The following is a 23,069-nucleotide window of genomic DNA, read 5'->3' as shown; positions in this document are numbered from 1 at the left end:
ACCAGGGATGCAGAGCAGACACTCAGGATACTGCATGTTTGTCTGCTGGCTGTTGGTGTCCAGGCTGTCAGCCACCGCCTCAGGCCAGTTAAGACACCCAGGTTTATAGGACATGTGGGGAAACAACCCCTGACTGGCCTGGATTGCACCCCAGAACATGACAGTATGTAACATATTTTCATAGCTTAGAACTGGGGTACTATGGTGATGTGCAAATACGTGTAAGAAGTAAACATGTTTGCAGGTTTAAAATCTTTAATTTGTGCAGAATGATGGATTTTTATGAACACTGGAGACAAAACCGTATTTTCATTCTCTTTAGCGCACTTTCACCTCTTTCCAACTGGAAACCAGCCTATATGTCGTCATTAATATCCCAGCTGAACGTGGAAGACAGGTCTTTCATTTTCTCCTTAAAAACATTGTCAAACCTTTCGCTCTGTGCCACAGTCATTGTGTTCTTCCAGTCTCCAATGATCCCTGGGGCAGGAGACACAGAAGAGGAATTGGTAGTTAGATGCTCTGCTGCCACTTGGACATTTTATTATAATTGGAATATCGTTTGTTCAGGTAAGAGGCTGTGAATGCTGCTAGTTGGGTGCAGTTCCTTTTCTCCTCCGTTCTTTCCTCTCTCATCTCCCCAGAACGTAGCTCTCTAGGGCTTTGGCGGTACATTTCCAGTTCTGAAGGTGTGGGCAAACTACAGTAAAAAACACCCTCCTGTTTTGTAAATTGGAGTTGTACATCTCATCTATCCTTCGTGGCACTAGAAATGTACCCATTGGTGTCCATTTGATTAGCTGGGCAAATGTTTTATTGATGTGACTTGCATGTTACAGATGTCAGCAGCTTTATCAGAGAGTGCTGCCCCTCTGATAAAACACATGCCACTGGCAGAAACTGTAACTGTGTTTTGTGGAATACAGCTGTGCCCCTGGGGAAAACCATAATGACCCAAATTTATTTTCGGTCTAACTTTGACTACAGTGTAACTAATTTGACCCAGTATTTCTAGACAATGTCACTAATTCTGTTTTATGACAGGTTTCAGAGTAGCGGCCGTGTTAGTCTGTATTCGCAAAAAGAAGAACAGGAGTACTTGTGGCACCTTAGAGACTAACAAAATCACAAAGTTCAGCCACCAGGTTAGCTGTGACATTATCAGGGATACTGTTCCTGATAGCTTGTAGTCCATCTTTGTGTGGAATATTGGTGTAGAGGGCTTCTACGTCCATAGTGGCCAGGATGGTGTTTTCTGGAAGATCACCGATGGATTGTAGTTTCCTCAGGAAGTCAGTGGAGGAAACTACAGCTAACCTGGTGGCTGAACTTTGTGATTTTGTCCTCACCCACAACTATTTCACATTTGGGGACAATATATACCTTCAAGTCGGCGGCACTGCTATGGGTACGCGCATGGCCCCACAATATGCCAACATTTTTATGGCTGACTTAGAACAACGCTTCCTTAGCTCTCGTCCCCTAACGCCCCTACTCTACTTGCGCTACATTGATGACATCTTCATCATCTGGACCCATGGAAAAGAAGCCCTTGAGGAATTTCACCATGATTTCAATAATTTCCATCCCACCATCAACCTCAGCCTAGATCAATCCACACAAGCGGTCCATTTCCTGGACACTACTGTGCTAATAAGCGATGGTCACATAAATACCACCCTATACCGGAAACCTACTGACCGCTACACTTACCTACATGCCTCCAGCTTCCATCCAGGACACACCACACGATCCATTGTCTACAGCCCAAGCTCTAAGATATAACCGCATTTGCTCCAATCCCACGGATAGAGACAAGCACCTACAAGATCTCTATCAAGCATTCTTAAAACTACAATACCCACCTGCTGAAGTGAAAAAACAGATTGACAGAGCCAGACGAGTACCCAGAAGTCACCTCCTACAAGACAGGCCCAACAAAGAAAATAACAGAACACCACTAGCTGTCACCTTCAGCCCCCAACTAAAACCTCTCCAGCGCATCATCAGAGATCTACAACCTATCCTGAAAGATGATCCTTTACTCTCACAGATCTTGGGAGACAGACCTGTCCTCGCTTACAGACAACCCCCCAACCTAAAGCAAATACTCACCAGCAACCACACATCACTGAACAAAACCACTAACCCAGGAACCTATCTTTGTAACAAACCCCGATGCCAACTCTGTCCACATATCTATTCAAGTGACATCATCATAGGACCTAATCACATCAGCCATACCATCAGGGGCTCGTTCACCTGCACATCTACCAATGTGATATATGCCATCATGTGCCAGCAATGCCCCTCTGCCATGTACATTGGCCAAACCGGACAGTCTCTACGCAAAAGAATTAATGGACACAAATCTGACATCAGGAATCAAAATACTCAAAAACCAGTGGGAGAACACTTTAACCTGTCTGGTCATTCAGTGACAGACCTGCGGGTGGCTATATTACAACAGAAAAACTTCAAAAACAGACTCCAACGAGAGACTGCTGAGCTAGAATTGATATGCAAACTAGACACAATCAACTCCGGTTTGAATAAGGACTGGGAATGGCTGACCCATTACAAACATTGAATCTATCTCCCCTTGTAAGTATTCTCACACTTCTTATCACACTGTCTGTACTGGGCTAGTTTGATTATCACTTCAAAAGTTTTTTTTTCTTAATTAATTGGCCTCTCAGAGTTGGTAAGACAACTCCCACCTGTTTATGCTCTCTGTATGTGTGTATATATATCTCCTCAATATATGTTCCATTCTATATGCATCCGAAGAAGTGGGCTGTAGTCCACGAAAGCTTATGCTCTAATAAATTTGTTAGTCTCTAAAGTGCCACAAGTACTCCTGTTCTTCTTAATTCTGTTTTAGGAACTAGTCGTTTTATACATCTCAGTTATCATATTCCTGTACTGATTTACTTTGTTGCAATTTTTAGAAGAAAAAATGGCAACAGGAAATAGTTACTGTTGAGAGAAATATGAGCTTCTCTGAACATTCTTTTCAGGCAATGCTGCACTAAACAGTAGGCAGTGGTTTTCTACCTTTTCCATACCACAGTGCCCACTACCATCTAGCTGGGTCCCCCTTCTATTCAACAGCAGGCTTTGGGTGGAACTGGTTATACACAGGGTAATCCACTATCTTCATAGGGTCCCGGTCCCACAGCAGAGGGGGGCAGTGTGAGCTTGTTGCAGAGCTGCTGCGCAGGGGTGGGGAACCTCCTGGTGCCCCTAGCCTCTAAATTCATCCATGCTGCACCTTCTGCATGACTATGTGTTAGCTGAGGGGTGCATGGGAATTGGGGGCCCCTGCTGCAGGTGATGGGCATCTCAGGTACTTAAAGCCATGGCCTGGAGTAGGGAAACACTTTACTGCAGAGTCTGCAGCTGCCTAGGGCCAGCGCTGAGGATTGAGACAGAGTCCCTAATGCTGCTGTTGCAGGGTTCAAGCATGTTCAGCCTTGCAATTGCCACCCCTCCTGCAGCTAGTAGGTGCAGCTGTCTAAGGCTGGCCTCTGGCAATTGGTCCGATGGCTGTAGCCAGAGAAGCCACAGGTTCCTCTCTGACTACGGGGGGCCATTAGAGCTAGGAGCAGATAAACTGGAGTTAACCTCAAGGAACAGAACTCAGCAGTAGGAAAGGAATATCAAGAGGAGCAGGGAAAGAAGAAGCAGGTCAGACTTGCAGGGCGAGAATAGGACCTGCTGGCCGGAGAGCACGGCCAAGATAGAAGGGAAACAAGCATGGGGAGAGGTGGTGGTGGAATAGCACGTAGATGGGAGCAGAGGGAGAAAGAAGGCTGGTGACTCCAGGTTCCTAGGGGCTAAGTGCTCACTTATCCAGGGTTGGGGAAATGGTGTTTGCAAGTGGCTTGCTCAAATGGCAGGAAGGGTGCTGGGGAAGGGATTTGTCGGAACTGATCAGGCATCTGCTGGCTGTGGAAATTTATTGAGCTGAGGCCAGAGCCACCTACAGTGACTGGTGAAATAGGGTGGTACTGGAGACATGGCTATAGAATGTCTGAATGAGGAAGGAGATAAATCCGTGGGGAGTTTCCCTGTTCACTATGAAAGTTCTGCTCACTGTGGACACTAGTAAATCCACATGGGTATAGCTCAGTGAGAAAAACTGGGGGCTGAGAAAGCTGGGTATGGCAATACACATAGTTTTGCAGAGGTGAGTGATCAAAATGAAAAATGTCTCTGAGATTCAGTACCAGGTATACCATGGCACCAATGGCACTGCCACATCGGGCCCTCACTCGGAAGGGACCCATAACAACAATTACACGGGGGTCTACAAATATGTTTGGCTCTGGGCCCACAAAAGGTTAATCCAGCCCTGTTCAGCAGTATCAGAAGACCACAAACCCCTGACATCTATTCACAACTCTCCCATATAAGGACTACAACATGAAAAATACCCCTCTCCTCTCAGCCACAATAATTGTTCCTTAGATTTTATTTGTTTCGCTAGTTTCATACTCTAAATATCCCCTGGAAGCTGTAGAGACAAAACCAGTTCCGATGCCCACCGTGTGTGAAGTTTCTCAGAAGCACTAAACAGAAATGCTTTTAGTTTTCTCTAATGTTCACATTTTAATTTCTTGAAGATGACCCTTCTCTTTTACAAGTGGCACAAAATGAATGTTACCCAGGACTGGCTCTACACACCAGCTAAGGAAGCAGGTGCCTGGGGCGGCAAATATGAAGGGGCGGCACTCCGTCCGTTCTTGGGGCGGCACTCTGACTCGCTGGCAGTTCGGCGGCAGCTTTTTCATTTTTCCTTCTTCGGCAGCACTGCTGCGGCCACTTTTTTTTTTTTCTTTGCTTCGCCGCTTGGGGCGGCAAAAAAGGTAGAGCTGGTCCTGATGTTACCCTCCAAGAGAGCTTATTGAACATTTTCATTTTTTAAAAATATTTCTCACAGATCAAAAGGAAGCTGCACTACTTTGCTCAGCAAACATTTAAGATATTGCATTGAGCAAAGTAGTACAGCTCTCTTTTAATCTATGAGACGTGGTGTCTGAAACATTGGCCTGGTCTACACTAGCAGTTTATCTCGAATTTAGCAGCGTTAAACCAAATTAACCCTGCACCCGTCCACACAACGAAGCCCTTTACCTCGACATAAAGAGCTCTTAATATCGATATCTGTACTCCTCCCTGACAAGGGGAGTAGCACTGAAATCGGTATTGCCATTTTGGATTAGCGTTAGTGTGGCCGCAATTCGAAGGTATTGGCCTCCGGGAGCTATCCCACAGTGCACCATTGTGACCGCTCTGGACAGCAATCTGAACTCGGATGCACTGGCCAGGTAGATAGGAAAAGCCCCGCAAACTTTTGAATTTCATTTCCTGTTTGCCCAGCGTGGAGAGCACAGGTGACCACGCAGAGCTCATCAGCACAGGTAACCATGCAGTCCAAGAATCAAAAAAGAGCACCAGCATGGACCGTATGGGAGGTACTGGATCTGATCGCTATATAGGGAGAGGATTCAGTGCTAGCAGAACTACGTTCCAAAAGACGAAATGCGAAAACTTTTGAAAAAATCTCCAAGGCCATGATGGAGAGAGGCCACAGTAGGGACTCACTACAGTGCCACGTGAAAGTTAAGGAGCTCAGACAAGCCTACCAGAAAACCAAAGAAGCAAACGGAAGGTCCGGGGCAGAGCCGTAGACATGCCGCTTCTATGCTGAGCTGCATGCAATTCTCGGGGGGGGGGGGGCCGCCACCACTACCCCACCTCTGACCGTGGATTCCGAGGCAGGGGTAATCTCAGCCATGCCTGAGGATTCTGAGGACGCGGAAGATGAGGAGGAGGAGGAGGAGGAAAAGCTCCTGGAGAGCACACAGCACTCCATTCTCCCTAACAGTCAGGATCTTTTTCTCAGCCTGACAGAAGTATCCTCCCAACCCCCAGACAATGAGGCCATGGAAGGGACCTCCAGTGAATGTACCTTTGTAAATATAAAACATGGTTTAAAAGCAAGCATTTTTTAATGATTAATTTGACCTGAGGATTTGGGAGGCATTCGCGGCCAGTACAGCTACTGGAAAAGTCTGTTAACGTGTCTGGGGATGAAGTGGAAATCCTCCAGGGACATCTCCATGAAGCTCTCCTGGAGGTACTCCAAAAGCCTTTCCACAAGGTTTCTGGGCAGTGCAGCCTTAGTCCATCTCCATCCTCCATGGTAGGACACTTGACCATGCCATGCTAGTAGCAAGTAATCTGGTATCATTGCATGACAAAGCCTGGCAGCGTATGGTCCCGGTGTTTGCTGACATTCAAGCAACATCCGTTCTTTATCTCACTGTGTTATCCTCAGGAGAGTGATATCGTTCATGGTAACCTGGTTGAAATACGGGAATTTAATTAAGGGGACAGAACCCTGTTTCTACTGGGCTGTTTGCCTGTGATTGAAAAGAAATCCTTCCCTGCAGTTAGCCAAGCGGGGGGCAGGGAGGGAGATCATTGGCGCTGAGCTTTTCGCATTTGGCTAGCAGGGATCTTCCCTGATACCAGCCACGTGGTGAGGGGGGGGGGGGATAAAGTGATCATCCCAGAGAATTGGATTGGGTGGGGGCGAGGAAGTTTGGTTTCTGCTGCTGCACGTTAACAGGAAAACCACAGCACTCAACGGGCTTTGCTTGGTATGTGAGAAAGCAGGGCGCTGCTTTTCTGAAGGCTACAGAAGCCGAAAGACAATGGCTTACCGTGGCCGCATGCAAGCCGAATTCTGTTACCCAGACCTGCGTCTGTGCTCCTTAACACCAAAGCCGCAGGCACTCAATATTAAGATGCAAAATGTCACCTTGTATCAAAATCACATGTGCTATGTAATGTGAATAGTGTTGTTCACCGTGAAAGAGTATAAGCATTGTTCTGTAAAATGTATCTTTTTAAATATTTCTCCTCTCTTTTTTCCCTCCCTCCCGCAGCTGCAAATTTTTCAAGCCTCCCTCCTCCGTCCCGAAGGCTATCTCAGATAAGGAGGCGAAAAAAAAGGATGAGAGACTAAATGTTTTTGGAAATCATGGAATCGACCCACAATGCAAGAGCTCATCTGAATGAGTGGAAGGACGCTGTTTCAAAGTACAGGAAAGAGGCCAGTGAATGTGAGGACAGGAGGGACCAACATGAGGACATGAGGGACCAACGTGAGGAAAGAAGGGACCAATGTGAGGAGAGGAGAGATGCTTGAGATGAGAGATGGCGGCAGGAAGATCAGAGGAAGCAGGATGCAACGCTGGGGCTGCTGCGTGAGCAAACGGACATGCTCCTGCGTCTGGTGGAGCTTCAGGAATGACAGCAGGATCACAGACTGCCGCTGCATCCCCTGTATAACCACCCTCCCCCCCTCACCATGTTCCATAGCCTCCTCACCCAGACGTGTAAGAACGCAGGGAGGGAGGCTCCGTGCACCCTCCCACTCCACCCCAGTGGACAGCCCAACCAAAAGGCTGTCATTATTTTAAACTTCTTAGTGGCCTTTTCCTTCCCTCATATCCTCCTCCCAAACCCCACCCAGGCTACCCTGTCAGTTCTCTCCCTCTTTTTATAATCAATTAATAAAGAATAAATGATTTTTAAACGATAGTGACTTTATTTCCTTTGAAAGCAAGCTGTGATTGAAGGGGGAGAGTGGGTTGCTTACAGAGAATGAGTCAAGGGGGCGGGTTTTCATCAAGGAGAAATAAACAGAACTTTCACACCGTAGCCTGGCCAGTCATTAAACTGGTTTTCAACACTTCTCTGATGCGCAGCACTTCCTGGTGTGTTCTTCTAAGCGCTCTGGTGTCTAGCTGCGCGTAATCAGCGGCCAGGCGATTTGCCTCAGCCTCCCACCCCGCCATAAAGGTCTCCCCCTTACTCTCACAGAGATTGTGGAGCACACAGCAAGCAGCAATAACAATGGGAATATTGGTTTGGCTGAGGTCTGAGTGAATCAGTAACGTGAGCCAGCATCCCTTTAAACGTCCAAAGGCACATTCTACCACCATTCTGCACTTGCTCAGCCTGTAGTTGAAAAGCCCGTGACTACTGTCCAGGCTGCCTGTGTATGGCTTCATGAGCCATGGCATTAAGGGGTAGGCTGGGTCACCAAGGATAACTATAGGCATTTCAACATCCCCAGTGGTTATTTTCTGGTCTGGGAAGTAAATCCCTTCCTGCAGCCATTTAAACAGAGTAGTGTTCCTGAAGACACGAGCGTCATGAACCCTTCCCGGCCAGCCCACGTTGATGTTGGTGAAACGTCCCTTTTGATCCACCAGTGCTTGCAGCACCATTGAAAAGTACCCTTTGCAGTTTATATACTGACTGCCCTGGTGCTCTGGTGCCAAGATAGGGATATGGGTTCCGTCTATCGCTCCACCACAGTTAGGGAATCCCATTGCAGCAAAGCCATCCACTATGACCTGCACGTTTCCCAGCGTCACTACCTTTGGTAGCAGCAGCTCAGTGATTGCTTTGGCTACTTGTATCACAGCAGCCCCCACAGTAGATTTGCCCACTCCAAATTGATTCCCGACTGACCGGTAGCAGTTAGGTGCTGCAAGCTTCCACAGGGCTATCGCCACTCGCTTCTCAACTGTGAGGGCTGCTCTCATCTTGGTATTCTGGCGCATCAGGGCAGGGGAAAGCAAGTCAGAAAGTTCTATGAAAGTGCCCTTACGCATGCGAAAGTTTCGCAGCCACTGGGAATCATCCCACTATGCGATCCCACCAGTCTGTGCTTGTTTCCCAGGCTCAGAATTGGTGTTCCATGGCTAAACCTGCCCCATTAACAACATGATCTCCAAAGCGCCGGGGCCCATGGTTTGAGAGAATTCTGTGTCCATGTCCATGTCCTCATCACTCTTGTCACCGCGCTGCAGTCGCCATCTCCTCCTCGCCTGGTTTTTCTGGTCCTGGTTCAGCATAAACTGCATGAGAATGTGCAAGGTGTTTACGATGTTCATGACTGCTGTCTTGAGCTGAGCGGGCTCCATGCTTGATGTGGTATGGTGAACGCAGTGCAGTGTTCACCCAGGAAAAAAGGCGCAAAACGGTTGTCTGCCATTGCTTTCATGGAGGGAGGGGTGAGGCTGTACCCAGAACCACCAGCGACAATGTTTTTTGCCGCATCAGGCATTGGGATCTCAACCCAGAATTCCAATGGGCGGGGGAGGCTGCGGGAACTATGGGATAGCTACCCACAGTGCAACGCTCCGGAAGTCGATGCTAGCCTCCGTACATGGACACACACTGCCGAATTAATGTGCTTAGTGTGGCCGCATGCACTCGACTTTATACAATCTCTTTCCAAAAATCGGTTTCTGTAAAATCAGAATAATCCCGTAGTGTAGACATACCCATTGTTACACAGTGATACAACCTCACTCAGCAGTCTTAGTGCTCCAAAGCCAATTGTTTCCTGGGGACAGAAAGTTGTGATTGGAAGTCCTAGGCAGCTAGCTTCAACATGTCCTGTGCCAGGATCTGCAGGATTAAATATTTATTAGATTTGGCTGCTTCTGCCTTACCTTTCCGAAGAAAATGGCCTTTGCCTCGTTCCAGGAGATTGCTTTGCATGGAATCATAGTTTGCTCTGGGATCAGTTTTCATTTTATCAAATGTAGCATTTTCCACAACAGTGTCCAGCTCCTTTTCATTTAGCTGCTTTCCTAAGAATTTGCAGATTTTCAGCACCGCACCTCTGAGATCCTGAAATGAACGTTATTTCAAAGTAACAGTTTCCAAATTAGAAAAATAAAAGTACTAAATAAATAAAATAATAGAGTGAAGGATAATGGGATACTTAAATAAAGGGAAACTGAGCATAGGGATATAACACTAAAGCATAAAGGTGATTTCTTATTTGGAACCTTCAGTTTTTTAACTTCAGCTTTTAAACAGCGTTTAAAAGAGAACTGGATAAATTCATGGAGGTTAAATCCATTAATGGCTATTAGCTGGGATGGGTAAGGAATGGTGTCCCTAGCCTCTGTTTGTCACAGGGTGGAGATGGATGGCAGGAGAGAGATCACTTGATCATTGCCTGTTAGGTTCACTCCCTCTGGGGCAGCTGGCATTGGCCACTGTCGGAAAACAGGACACTGGGCTAGATGGACCTTTGGTCTGACCCAGTATGGCCGTTCTTATGTTCTTATTTAATTTAACAAAGAGAAGGTTAAGAGGTGACTTGATTACAGACTATAATTACCTACATGGGGAACAAATATTTATTAATGGGCTCTTCAGTCTAGCAAAGAAAATTATAACACAATCCAAGGGCTGGAAGTTGAAGCTAAACAAATTCAGACTAGAAATAAGGTTTACATTTTTAAAAGTGAGGGTAATTAACCATTGGAACAATATACCAGGGGATCATGGTGGATTCTCCATCACTGACAATTTTTTCAGATGCAAGTCTTGCATCTGAAGAAGTGAGGTTCTTACCCACGAAAGCTTATGCTCCCAATACTTCTGTTAGTCTTAAAGGTGCCACAGGACACTCTGGTGCTTTTTACAGATTCAGACTAACACGGCTACCCCTCTGATACTTGACAATTTTTGACTCAAGATTGGATATTTTTCTAAAAGATCTTCTGTAGAAATTATTTTGGGGAAGTTCTGCAGTCTGTGTTATACAGGAGGTGAGACAAGATGATCATAATGGTCCCTTCTGGCCTTGGAATCTATGAATATATATATCAGGAGTTGGACCTCTTAATGGGAAGGGACTTTCCTCGCTTTGTTAATCAGCCTTACTGCTACTATCAACATGCTTCCTGCTGAAGTCAGCAGAGAGGATGTCCCTGCATCACTACCTATTTAGCTAAGAGGTGCACTCAGATACTCCAGATCTTGTTTATAAAGTGTGACTAAAATCAGTTTAAAATTGATTTAGTTCAACCAGAACAAACACATGTATGGACACTCAAAGTAGTTTAAATCTGACTTCTGCTAAGCTAGGTGAAGTTGTTAAGGAGTTAAAAGCTAGCTGAGCTGGTAGAAAAGTGAAAAACTAGTTTCTAACAAAAATTGAAATTTTTCACAAAAAATTACAAGAAGATCTTCAGTTTTGCAAAAAATGACATTTTGATAAAACATCTTTAGTTCTAAAAGCAGTTTGAGAAGTTCTAAAATGTATCAAAATCTCTCCTTTCCCTTTAGGATGCCTCGTGGGATGGGTTGTGTAGCTGCCATCCTGCTATGCAGAAAAAGAAAAGAAGTAAAGCAAGATTATTATCTTTTCTAACTGTACTCACATCCAGCAGATATACTTCACTAGGAAGCAAATGAAACCTCTTGTGACTAAGTGAATTAGGCTTCTATGTGCTATTGAATGAATAGGAGTTAAGCGACTAACTTACTTTGGTGCTTTTGAACATCTCACCCTACGGTTTTGATTTTTCCACCCTTACTCACACTGAGAAGGACTCACATGGAAATCAATGAGACCAAAGTGCCTTTCTCGTTGATTTCACAGAGTTTCTTCACAGAGTAAAGTACAGCTCAATGTGAGTAAAGGTGGCAAAATCAGACTGAAAATTGGAGGCATTGTATTTACTGTTTCTTTCAGATATAAAGTCATTGAATAGTCTCACCTTCTTCATCTCCTCAAAGGTAAGGAAGAGAATATTGAAGTCATCCCTGTGGGTGGTCCAGCCTCTAACATGATCCAACCAGGAGCCAGCCAGTACTTATGAAGGAGAAAAATTATAGAAATAAATGTTAATGATCTCAAACAGAAAAACCATTCAGTCATTGACATTTTTGCATTCTAATACCCTCACAAGCATGGCTTCAGAATCGATGGATCAGACTTCCTTTTTTCAGCTTCTCTTCCCTCTGCTGTTGGGGGGAAAATGTGGGCTCACAGAGATTTTATTCCAGTTCCTGTTTTTATTCACAGCCTTATACTGGATTATCTTTCACCGTAAACATGATATAAAGGCTAAGCCAAGTCCATTTTCTTATCTAGGGATCTGAGGACAAGTTTTGTTTTTTTCCAAAAACAGACCATTACATGATAACCAATACACATTCTACTTTTACCTCTAGCTTCCACTGGCACCACAGAATGGTACTTTCACCTAGCACAGCATATTTTCACTTTTATGTCCTGGATTATTTATTTATAGATAATATTTTTCATTGCTTTTGATGGATTAGTGATCACAAACCTAGAATTAAATTGATAGATTCATAGATTAAAAGATTCTCTGGCCAGAAGGGACCATTGTGGTCATCTAGTCTGACTTCCTGTATAACACAGGCCATAGAACTTCCCAAATAAATGCTAAACATATCTTTTAGAATAACATCCATTCTTCGTTTAAAAATTGTCAGTGATGGAGAATCCACCATGACCCTTGGTAAATTGTTACAGTGGCCAATTACTCTCACAGTTAAACATTTATGCCTTATTTCCAGTCTAACTTTGTCTAGCTTCAACTGCCAGCCATTGAATTGTATTATACCTTTCTCTGCTAGATTGTTCCCCATATAAGTACTTATAGACTGTAATCAAGTCATCCCTTAAACTTCTTTGTTAAGCTAAACAGATTGAACTCCTTGAGTCTATTGCTAAAAGGCACATGTTCTACTCCATTAATCATTCTCACAGCTCTTCTCCAAGCCCTCTCCAATTTATCTGCACCCTTCCTCAATTATGGGCACCAAAACTGGACACAGTATTCCAGCAATGTCAAATATAGAGGCAAAATAACCATGTCAATGTTGATGCCCATGGTGAAACTAATCTCTTCCATTCCTCTCTGTCATTTGATACTACTTCCATCTACTCGATGATGTTATGATCAACTATTCTGCCCTCCCTTTCAAGGGTACTTTTTAAGGTCTCTTGGGCACCCTCATTTCCTAACCCAGTTGGTTTCCACTTGGCAGCTTCATGTGGAACTCTGTGTATTGGCATCTGAAGCCCATGCCCCATATATGTCCAATACTTCCTTCTAATTCTAGTGGAAATAAGCTGCTGGCTGGTGATTTCTCAGATATATTTATTGGTGATGACGTCTCTCCATCCAATGTCCGGAATCTTTGTAGGCACTTATTTTCGAAGGCATCTAATTTTCTGTTTAACATTTTAGTAGATCTTTAGCTATCACAGCCATACGTTATCACGGAGATTTTTGAGTTGAAAATTCTCAGTTTTGCTTTGGTGCTGTATATCTTTGATGTCCATGTGTTGTTGAGTTTAGTGAATTAGGTGGATGCTTTTCTCAACCTTGATGTCATATTATTCTTGATGTTCCTGTTGGCTAAAATGGTGCTGCCTAGGTAGATGAATTATTCCACTTTCTTGATGTTTTTGCCTTCTAATATGAAGTTACTGCTTGACATCTGAATTTCAAGGTTGTCTGTAACTGATTCTGAGCCATGTTTGACCTACAGATTTTGCCAAGTTGTCTTTCTCTGTTTGTAGCTTTTCCAGGGTATTGCTCAGTAGTGTCTCTGTCTAGGTCTTCTAGGCTTTTGCCATCTGGGTACCAGGTTTTGTGTTACTAATATACTTCTTCATTAGCCTGTCTATGGCAATGCCAAACAACAGCAAAAATAAAATGCAGCCCTGTTTCATATATTTGTCCACAATGAACCACTCTGTTGTCAGGTTGTTCACTCTTATAGAGCAACCTTGCAACTCTGTATGTGGTCGGTATGGTGTTGATGGGTTTAGCTGGAATTTCGCAGGACTGAAGAATATTCCACAATGTATGCCCATGCAGGCTGTCAAATACCTTTTGAAAGTCAATGATATCAATGATGAAGGAAACCTGGAATTCACTGAATTGTGCTTGGTGTCTGACTTAGTACTTGCAACCACCCTGATCCCTTCTAGAGACATACACAAAGAACCATGGAATCTGACAGATGGCAAAACAAAAAAAGAAATCAATTGCATCGGCATCAGTTCAAGATTCACGTCATCTGTCCAAGATGCAAGGGCACATCAAGCTACAGATGACAGGAGCAACCAAAATCTTTGCATTGCCAAACTGAAATTAAAACTGGGAAAGACCAACTTTAAACAGAAAGCAGCAAAGAAATCAATAATATGAAAACAAAAGTGTGCTCTGAGAAATTCCAACGTGAACTATGGAACGGATTTGGGGTGCTGACAGAGGCAGAGGAAGGTGAGATAGAGATTGGACCTGAAGAAAACTGCACAGTGGTCTGAGACAACGTGATTCAAGCTGCAGCAGTCACTGCCTGGTATCAGCACACACAGAGCAAGGATTGGATAAGCCAAGAGACCTTGCATCTCAACAAGGAAAGAAAAGCACTGAAAGGAAAACTCCTGAACGCTAAGACAAACGAAATACTGCAAAAAGCAAAGGAAAAGTACAAGAAAGCAGACTACGCAGTGAAAAGTGTGGACATTTCAAACAGGAAATGGGCCAAGAAAAAGCCAAGATGAAAAAAGGCTTACAACTGAGGTGTAACAGAACGACAGATGGGCAGAGCATTTCAGACAAGTCCACAACAGACTCAGTCCCAGCTCAACACCAGATATTGATGAAACATGTGAACATAATCTACTTGGCATTAACATTGATGCAACAGAGATGTCAGCAATACAGGATGCAATTAAGAAGCTGAAAAACAACAAAATGGCAGGTGATGATCAAATCACAGCAGAAAAGCTAAAAGAACTTGACCCCACTACCCTAATAAAAATGACAGAACTGTTCTAAGTTCAGGAAGAAGAGACTCCTCCTGACAAGTGAAAACATGGAATCGTTGGCAGAGTACCTAAAAAGGGTGATCTCACTGACGGCAATAACTGGAGAGGAGTCACACTACTCTCTGTTGTAGGGGAAATTACCTGTAGTGTGGTTCTACAAAGGATAAAAGAGGCAGTGGATTCAAAGCTTAGGGGAGAAGAGGCTGGATTCAGGCCCAAAAGATCCTATGCAGATGAGACAGTCTCACTAATTATCATAATAGAAGAATGTGTAGAATTTATTTTACTATGTACTTAAATTCTCAGTGTGCCATAAGCTGCCTTAGTGAGAATGTTGCATTGTCAGAGATTTTAAGAGAGAACTCAGGAGCTAGATAGGTTACAGCTGAGTCTTTTGGCTCTTTGGAAGGTATAAGTAATGGTTTGGAATTGCCGGATAGGCATAACAGTTGTGGAAAACTACTAAATCAGAAAATTAACAGTAGAAAACTACTTCTGTGTGTTCTTTGCATAGCGCTCATCCTCATCTCGTCACCTGTGTTATCTGAGCACCTAAGTGGAGTTGAAATGTATTCAAATCTTCATTGTTAGGTTTCAGAGTGAACACCCAATTGAGATACACGAGGCAACTTGCACTTTATTGGTGCAATGCATGTGCCTGTGCAGCTCCCCTGGACTACCTTTGCACAAAATCTCTATTATGATTTGTGAATGATACGGCATTCACTGCAACCTTAGACCCCAGGTTGTGAGGTGGGGGCCAGGATTTTGACCAGTTCCTCCATCTAAGTAATTTATCCACTCAGATAGTTTATTCAGGCTGTGGTCAGTGAGCAGGATTTGGCCTTTTAGCAGTAAATGAAACCTTACCTCTCCCAGCTAAAAACCTCTCCAGAAAAATATTAAAATCTGGTATTGTCTCAAGTTTGACTGAAAGCTTGGAAAAATGAAAATAGGAAACCGCAACATCCTTCGGGTTTCTGGCTACATAAATAACCTGCAAGGTAAAAAGAGTGACAGTCTCAGTTATATCAAAGGGACACAATTAACCTAAAAATTGGTGGTTTTATAAAATTACTATTGCTGCAAGTAATGCTAAAATCATTATATCTGAAAAGGGTTAGAATAAGTACTTTAGTAAATAGTTTATCCTGATTTAAATGAATGGGATTTTTTGTGTGTCTTTGCCAGCATTTTCTGTACATTCAGTGGCACTATTGCACTTCCTTAATTCTAAAGACCCTCATGCACATGTGTACTGTATAAAGGTGATAGTACCATTGACCTCAATGGGATCACTCACTGTTGTAAGGTTAAGCACATGAGTTAGTGTACTTAGAATCAGGTCCTCAAGTTTTTTCCAGTTGTTTACATGGGTCTTTCACACAGCAAGAGAGGAGCAAAAACATTTAAAAAATCATGGGAAATGTGATAATAAACTACACAAAAATTAACAGGGAGTGCAGTTGCAGGTGTACTATCTGAAAAGAATTTAAACTTTAATAAAGTGATTTGATTTTGAGTTCCTTTTAAATACAAACACTGTTAAGTCAGCAGTAGTTACTTATTTATGTGTAGTTTCGTATATTGATAAAGTATTTCAGTGAAAATCACATCCTTAAACGTGAATCATAGTAAGCCTGAACTTACTGCTCGTTCAAAAAAATTGCAGCTAGAGATATTTTTAGAGAATTGTAATGGATACAATGTTTAAAAAGTAATGCTAACATGCATTGCTGCACACCTCAACCAATTTGGAGCTGAGAATTTCTGGAAAACCACACAGACAGCTAAGCCATATGGTGGTGCACACTAAAACCAGCTAGCTAGAACCCATCAAGGGAAAAACTCCCTACACCAGCAACGTGTTCTTAAAATTGTGAAAATCTACATGAGCCCTGTAAAATATACATAAGCAAGACAAGATTTTCCAGTGTCTGTAGTTAAAATTGTGCTATGTGCAGCTTAGGAGATGTTGTTGTTCCATTTACTTTTACTGTCCCTGTAACTTTAGGGAATTTCTGCATGGGAAACGGGGCTGAGCTATAAAGCAAATCAAGAGGAAGGTTCCTATGGATTGAGAGGTTGCACTGATGGAGCTCATGTGGTGCAAGCTCTGCAACACGCATCTGCTCATTTTATCATAGGTGTTACTGCAACAGAGATAAGGAAGCTGCAAAGGTGCCTGGGAAGGGAGTCTCCTGGGGATGTGGGTGCACAGCACATGCCAACTTTCATGGGAGATCCAGGTAGCAATGTAAGAGATTGGCTTTGCTCCCACAAGGCAATTCTCACAGGCCAGAACCGCACACCTTCGGTGTGAATGATGTCTGTTTAGATTAAGGAAAGCAACACAGCAGGGCGGGGCAGCCATCTCCATGAGAGAGAGCTTGGTGCGAATCCCTGACCCTGGGAGATCCTTCCTCTTGAGCTGCATCTGGCACAGTCCACACCCCTATCATTAGCAAGAAGTTTCCTGACGTTAAAAGATGCAGGAGACGTAAAACATGGATAACGTAAGAGCTTACAGTTACATAGCTACATGCACCACAACAACAGAAACACCGTAATTTACAATATAACATGCAGACTGTAATGATCATAACCCATCACTAATGCCCCTTTTAGGGGGAGCTGTCATGATGAGGAAGAAGCAGCTCCGTTTCAGAGGCCAAGCACAGCAGTTCCATGAAAAATGGGATCTCCACTGAAACTGGACACTGAAGTCCTGAGGTCTTGATTGAACTTGTTTTCCCCCCTTTGGCTGGGTCTAGGGACATGGAATGGGGCTTTGGAGGAAGTGAGCCCCATCCCCATGCAGGGGAGATTTGCTTTTGGAAGGGTTGTTGTGGGAGGACAGACAGTCTGGCCCAGAAGATTTAGACTGATTTATTGGTGAAAGCTACCAGTTTTCCTGGGTAATGTCAATTAAATTGTAAAAATAGTATCACCTACTTTTGCTCTCCTGTTCCTCAGATCTCTTGGAACTAAATAGTAAGGCAGGTGACTAGCAAAGAAACGAGGTGATAGACGATGGACATAATCCATATTATGTATGTTATACTCCAGCCATGGGACTCTGTCTATTATTTCCATATTTTCTGTTCCATCTCGATGGCCTTCATGATAAATCAAGCTCAAAATATTCTGAGTCCACACAGTCCCTGGGAAAGAAAATAGCCTTATTTGAAACAGCTTTAATGCTAATTTTATTTGTAATGTCATGTAATAATCTGCCATAATCACAAACTCTTCAAAGATGTGTCTCATTTTACATTATACATGAAGTACAAAAATTTGTCTTAAAGGGAGTACGTAATATAGCAGGAATGGGAATCCAAAGTGTACATTTTAGTATTAAATATCCTGTATCTATCTATGTGCTGGTCGATAACTAAATCTTCAAATATTTTTACCTAGGGTATTCAGGTTCCCCATAGAAAGCGTGATTACTACAGACAGTTCTCCCTCTTATGTAGCCTCAGTGCTGCAGCATGACTGTCCATTACAGTAATAGCCAGTGGATTCACTGGCCCTATCCAAAGCACCCTGTATACTGTTGTTCTGAGAGTTTTTAAGTACCCCTATTCCACCCCCGCAGTGGAAGAACACCAGTGCTACTTCAGGCCTCATGGAGAAGGCTCACACTGGTCTGTCCTTTCTGTGCATGTTACATGACATCACAGCGATACAAGGAATTCTCTATTAAGAAGTGCCAAGGGTTCTTTAGGACCAGAATTGGTCAGTGTCAAAAGCTGTGTTACAATGTTTAGTATACAATGAGGTAAAGAGTCCTTCTCTCTGAGCTTGTCACAGAGGAGTTGGTTCTGCTATATTATAACTTCAGCTGCAAGTAATTCTCAAACCTCATAGGCTGGAAGAGGTGCTATTCTTGTTTTAAGAAAATATAGACTGTGAAGTCTGAGAACAAAAATGTTGATCACCTGAGTACATGACGTTGGTAATTCAGCTTGAATAGTCTGTGAGAGGACTGGGATCGATCGGGGGGTGTGTGTGTGTGTGGAGGATTGTCCTTTATTTTTTGGCAGTAGAGATGGCTGTTTCAGTGCAGTCTGAGGTTTTGTATTTGTGTGAAAATTCATTAGTCTGAGCATTCACACCATCTTCCCCTTCCATGAATTTACTGTTTCCAAAATATTGCTGACATAAATATTTACACAAAGGTGAATAAGAATATTTGTCTATTACAGAAACAAATAGATATTTGTGAACACCTTTTGGCAATATTTGCCCAGTTCAAATATACTTTGCAGATTATAACAAGGAAGTTTATGTCCAAAGAAATCTGTAAATCTTCAAGGTGCCACCGGACTCCTTGTTGTTTTTGTGGATACAGACTAACACGGCTACCCCCTGATACTTTGCAAATTAATGCTTAGAGGTAAACTTCTGCCATTGCTTAAACATAGGGATGAAACTGAGATAATGTCTCCAATAAAATGTTGACAGGTAAAAGATTTTAAACTGCTACCACCAAAATAGGTCATAATGGTGGTCAAGAAGCAGGGGCGGGGGGCGGGGGGAAGGTCAATTAAGGTTAAAGACAAAAGTCAGATATGATTTTCCTAAAGGAAATCAAGCAATCAGTCTTACCTGATTTTGGATAAGTAACAATAAATACATCACTGTCTCTGATTTCAAAATCCTCCAGTGAATCTATGTATTCAGGTGTAACAAGGTCTGGTTGGAAATTAAATCCTTTATGTTTGAACACAAATTCTTCTGATGGCTCCATTGTTAATTCAGTTTCACTCCTATGTCAAGAATCTGCAGGTTAGAAAACATAATTTAATATCATTTTTATTTTGGTGTTATCTATCCTTCAGGAAAAAAAATTCACTACAACATAAAAGAGATCCCTTTTTGATAGCAAAATGTACATTAACAAAAACAGGAAACTGAATGACAGTACAGAAATGGCACTTTTAGGGACTGGCATGAGAACAGAATATCTTTTTCAGCTAAAAGTGCTGTGTAAATACATTGTCTTTGAGTTATTTACTTGTACAAGTGTCTGGTATTGTTAGGCACCAATATTGCTTTAATGAATTATCTAACTTCACAGAATCTATGTAAATGGGCACTTAAAATCAGAGCTACTCAAGGAGCTCACCACAAAGTCCAGTGCTTTCTATGAGCTATGACTTAGTCCTTGTGCACAACCAGAGGCTGCATTCCAATTAATTTTGTGGCTGGTATTTTGTTGACCCCATCATATTATCTCTGATTCTCTCTCTCCTATTTCCCTGTTTAATATATTTCTCCCAGTCCATCTTGTCTAGTAACATAAGTTCAGCAAAATAGGAGGGAGGGAGAGGAAGTTTATTTCCTCTCAAGAGTTTTCTTTGATAATTTTATTTTTGGCCACTATGATTTACCGGTTAAGAATCTTATAAAATAGTGACATCATGCCACATATGTGCCTGTGGAGCATATTGGCTACCAGTCCGGCCTTACCATGAGGCGAACTGACGCGGCCGTCTCAGGTGCCAGACTGTGGCGGGGGTGGGGGCGCCACTAGGACCCAGAGTGTAGAAAATTGTGTCTGCTGGTGTATATGTATTCTCTCTGCTCTAGATGCACAGAGATGGTGGACTGCTGAGGTAGAGGAAGGAGGGCACAAGAGACATAATAGGCAGGCAGGAGAAAAGGTGAGAGGGAATAACAGAAAGCAGCAGGAGCTTCAGGGAGAGAGAGGAGGAGGAGGAGCCTCTTATGTACCTTTCTAGTACCCCCAGGAGCCTGGACTGATTAACAACAGCTCCTCAGGGAGCTTCCTGTTTCCTGCTGCTTCCCTGAACCGACTTGAGGAGAACAGGCAGTCAACTGAAGTAGTAGAAGCCAGTTAGGCCCTTAAGACGCTGATATCTTCCCTCACTCAGGCCCTGCTACCAGCCTGCTTATTTGTCCCCTTCAATTCAGTGTTGAGAGCCACTATAGCTGGCACAGAACAGCAGACATGAGTGAAAGAAGAAAACACCCCTCTGGGTCAGCATTCAGAAAAAGAAAGTCAAGGAAACTTTTCTATCTAAGCAGGAAGGAGCTCTCCTGAGATACATAGACACAAATGTTCACGGTGTGTCTTCCGGCCCCAGTGAGAATGTGAGTGGTGAGGAGATGCCTGATCTTCCAGTTAGTCAGAGTGCAGGTGACCTGGCAGCTACTGCAGCATCCATATCTCCATCTCAAATGTATGTAACCATGCATATTCCTGAAGAAAAGTGTAGATCAGAGAAGAGAGTGTGGTGGAGGCGCAAGAAACAGCTGCTGCTGAGTTTAGTTCCTTAAGTGTAGATGATCCAGGACTGTGGACCCACTTGAGCAGTAGCCTGAGGGGCTTCCTTGTACTGCATGGGCCACAGCAAGTGAAAAACTTCATGTTCCCCAAAGACAATGAAAATAGAAGTTTCCATCCAACACATTACTGGTATGATGTGATCCCCAATGGTGACAAAGTGGAGAGGCAATGGCTTATGTACTCAAAAACCCAGAATGCTGCATACTGTTTTTGTTGCAAACTCTTCCAGTCTAATGTTCCAGCCACACTGGGTTCTACAGGAACAAAGGACTGGAAAAATCTGGCTAGAAATCTGGCATGCCGTGAGAAGGCAGCAAATCACCAGACAACATTCCATAGGTGGAAAGAGCTTGAGATGAGACTAAGGTTAAAGGCCACAATAGATGATCAGCATCAAGAGAAAATTGCATCAGAGTCTCTTTACTGGCAAAATGTTCTGAAAAGGCTCATTGTCATTGTGAGAATGCTTGCTACCCAGAACTTAGTACTGCGTGGCACTTCAGATCAGCTGTATGTGCCAAACAATGGAAACTTCCTTAAAATTGTGGAGCTGATGGCTGAGTTTGATGCTGTACTCCAGGAGCATCTAAGAAGAGTCACCACCCAAGAAATGTACACACACCACTACCTTGGAAAAACAATTCAAAATGAGATCATACAGTTACTGGCAACAAAAGTCAAACAGAAAATTGTGGCAGATCTGAAGTCAGCAAGATATTACTCTGTTATTCTGGACTGCACACCTGACATCAGCCATACGGAACAAATGACTTTAATGCGTTTTGTAACAACAACAAAACCTAGTGAAAATGTCCCTCAATGGTGACTGTCAAAGAGCATTTTTTAGAATTTATTGTCATTGATGATACTACAGGAGCTGGTAAGACAAGTGTGCTTCTTAAAAAGCTGGAAGATACGGAATTGCGATAGCTGACATGAGAGGTCAGGGCTACGATAATGGTGCGCACCAAAATGAGAGGAACGAACAGAGGAGTGCAGACATGGATCCCAGAGTTAAACCCTCGAGCAGTTCTCATTCGTTGAACTTGGTGGTCAGTGATGCAGCATCAGCTTCTAGTGAGGCTGCTGAATTTTTTAATGTAATTCAAAGCATCTATGTATTTTTCTCGAGTGGAGGTGATAAAGCCTATCAAACACCAAATTGGCAAGATAGATGATGCCACAGTTGCCATTATGGAGGATAATGCTATGACTGGAACTGTTTGTGGGAGAACAGTGGCAGAGGGAAATGGAATCACCAGAAACATAAATAACTTCAAATTTCTGTGTGGCTTAGTGTTGTAGGATGACCAGATGTCCCAATTTTATAGGGACAGTCCTGATTTTTTGGAGCTTTGTCTTATGTAGGTGCCTATTACCTCCCACCCCCATCCCAATTTTTCACACTTGCTGTTTGGTCACCCTATAGTGTTGTGGCATGACATACTGTTTGAAATTAATGTTGTAAGCAAGAGACTCCAAGGTGTTGACCTTGATATAGCTGGAGCAATGGAACAACTGGACAAAGCAAAGTCATACCTACAGTCTTACTGGTCAGATGAGGGATTTCAAAACGTTCTGAAGAGTGCACAGAAGTTGGCAGAGGAACTTCACACTGAAGCTATTTCCCCACCCATTCAAGAATACAAGAGTCACCGAAGATGAAGACATTTTGATTACATGGGATAATCCCATAAGAGACCCCAAACAACAATTCAAATTGAATTCTTTAACCAGGTGCTAGATTGTGAAATACAGTCAGTTGAAGAACATTTCATGCAGCTCAAGGAACACAGCAGTATATTTGGGATGTTGTATGATATTCCAAAACTCCTCACTATATCTGAAGAAGACCTACACCAGCAATGCAGGGCACTAGTGACAATGTTGATACATGATGACATGCATGATATTGATGCGAGTCATTTAGGTGATGAACTGAAAGCCCTTTCAAGATACATTTCAGCGGGATCAACTCAAAAGGTTGTTCTGGAATATATGTGCACAAATAAGATGACCACCCTCTTTCCAAATGCT

The 23,069-nt window shown here is 43.2% G+C and overlaps 1 protein-coding gene across 2 annotated transcripts in view; it reads right to left on the bottom strand.

Annotated features, from left to right (window-relative positions):
- Nucleotides 1-237: 237 nt before the first annotated feature.
- LOC128833452 (amine sulfotransferase-like) overlaps nt 238-23,069 on the bottom strand; it is a 28,627-nt gene continuing 5,795 nt past the window's right edge. The window contains exons 2-7 of one of the 2 annotated variants that reach the window (XM_054021377.1): nt 19,328-19,501; nt 17,669-17,877; nt 15,584-15,710; nt 11,613-11,707; nt 9,546-9,726; nt 238-480 (exon numbers count right to left, since the gene is read on the bottom strand). In XM_054021377.1, the coding sequence (XP_053877352.1) occupies nt 356-480; nt 9,546-9,726; nt 11,613-11,707; nt 15,584-15,710; nt 17,669-17,877; nt 19,328-19,469 (879 nt within the window). In that variant the 5' untranslated portion in view covers nt 19,470-19,501 and the 3' untranslated portion in view covers nt 238-355. Of the gene's footprint in view, nt 481-6,047; nt 6,371-9,545; nt 9,727-11,612; nt 11,708-15,583; nt 15,711-17,668; nt 17,878-19,327; nt 19,502-23,069 lie in introns of those variants that run through there. The other variant, XM_054021378.1, reaches the window with a different exon arrangement.

The sequence above is a fragment of the Malaclemys terrapin genome, chromosome 3, assembly GCF_027887155.1.
Source record: "Malaclemys terrapin pileata isolate rMalTer1 chromosome 3, rMalTer1.hap1, whole genome shotgun sequence".
NCBI classification, from domain to species: domain Eukaryota; kingdom Metazoa; phylum Chordata; order Testudines; family Emydidae; genus Malaclemys; species Malaclemys terrapin.
This window is presented reverse-complemented; position numbering and strand designations above follow the sequence as displayed.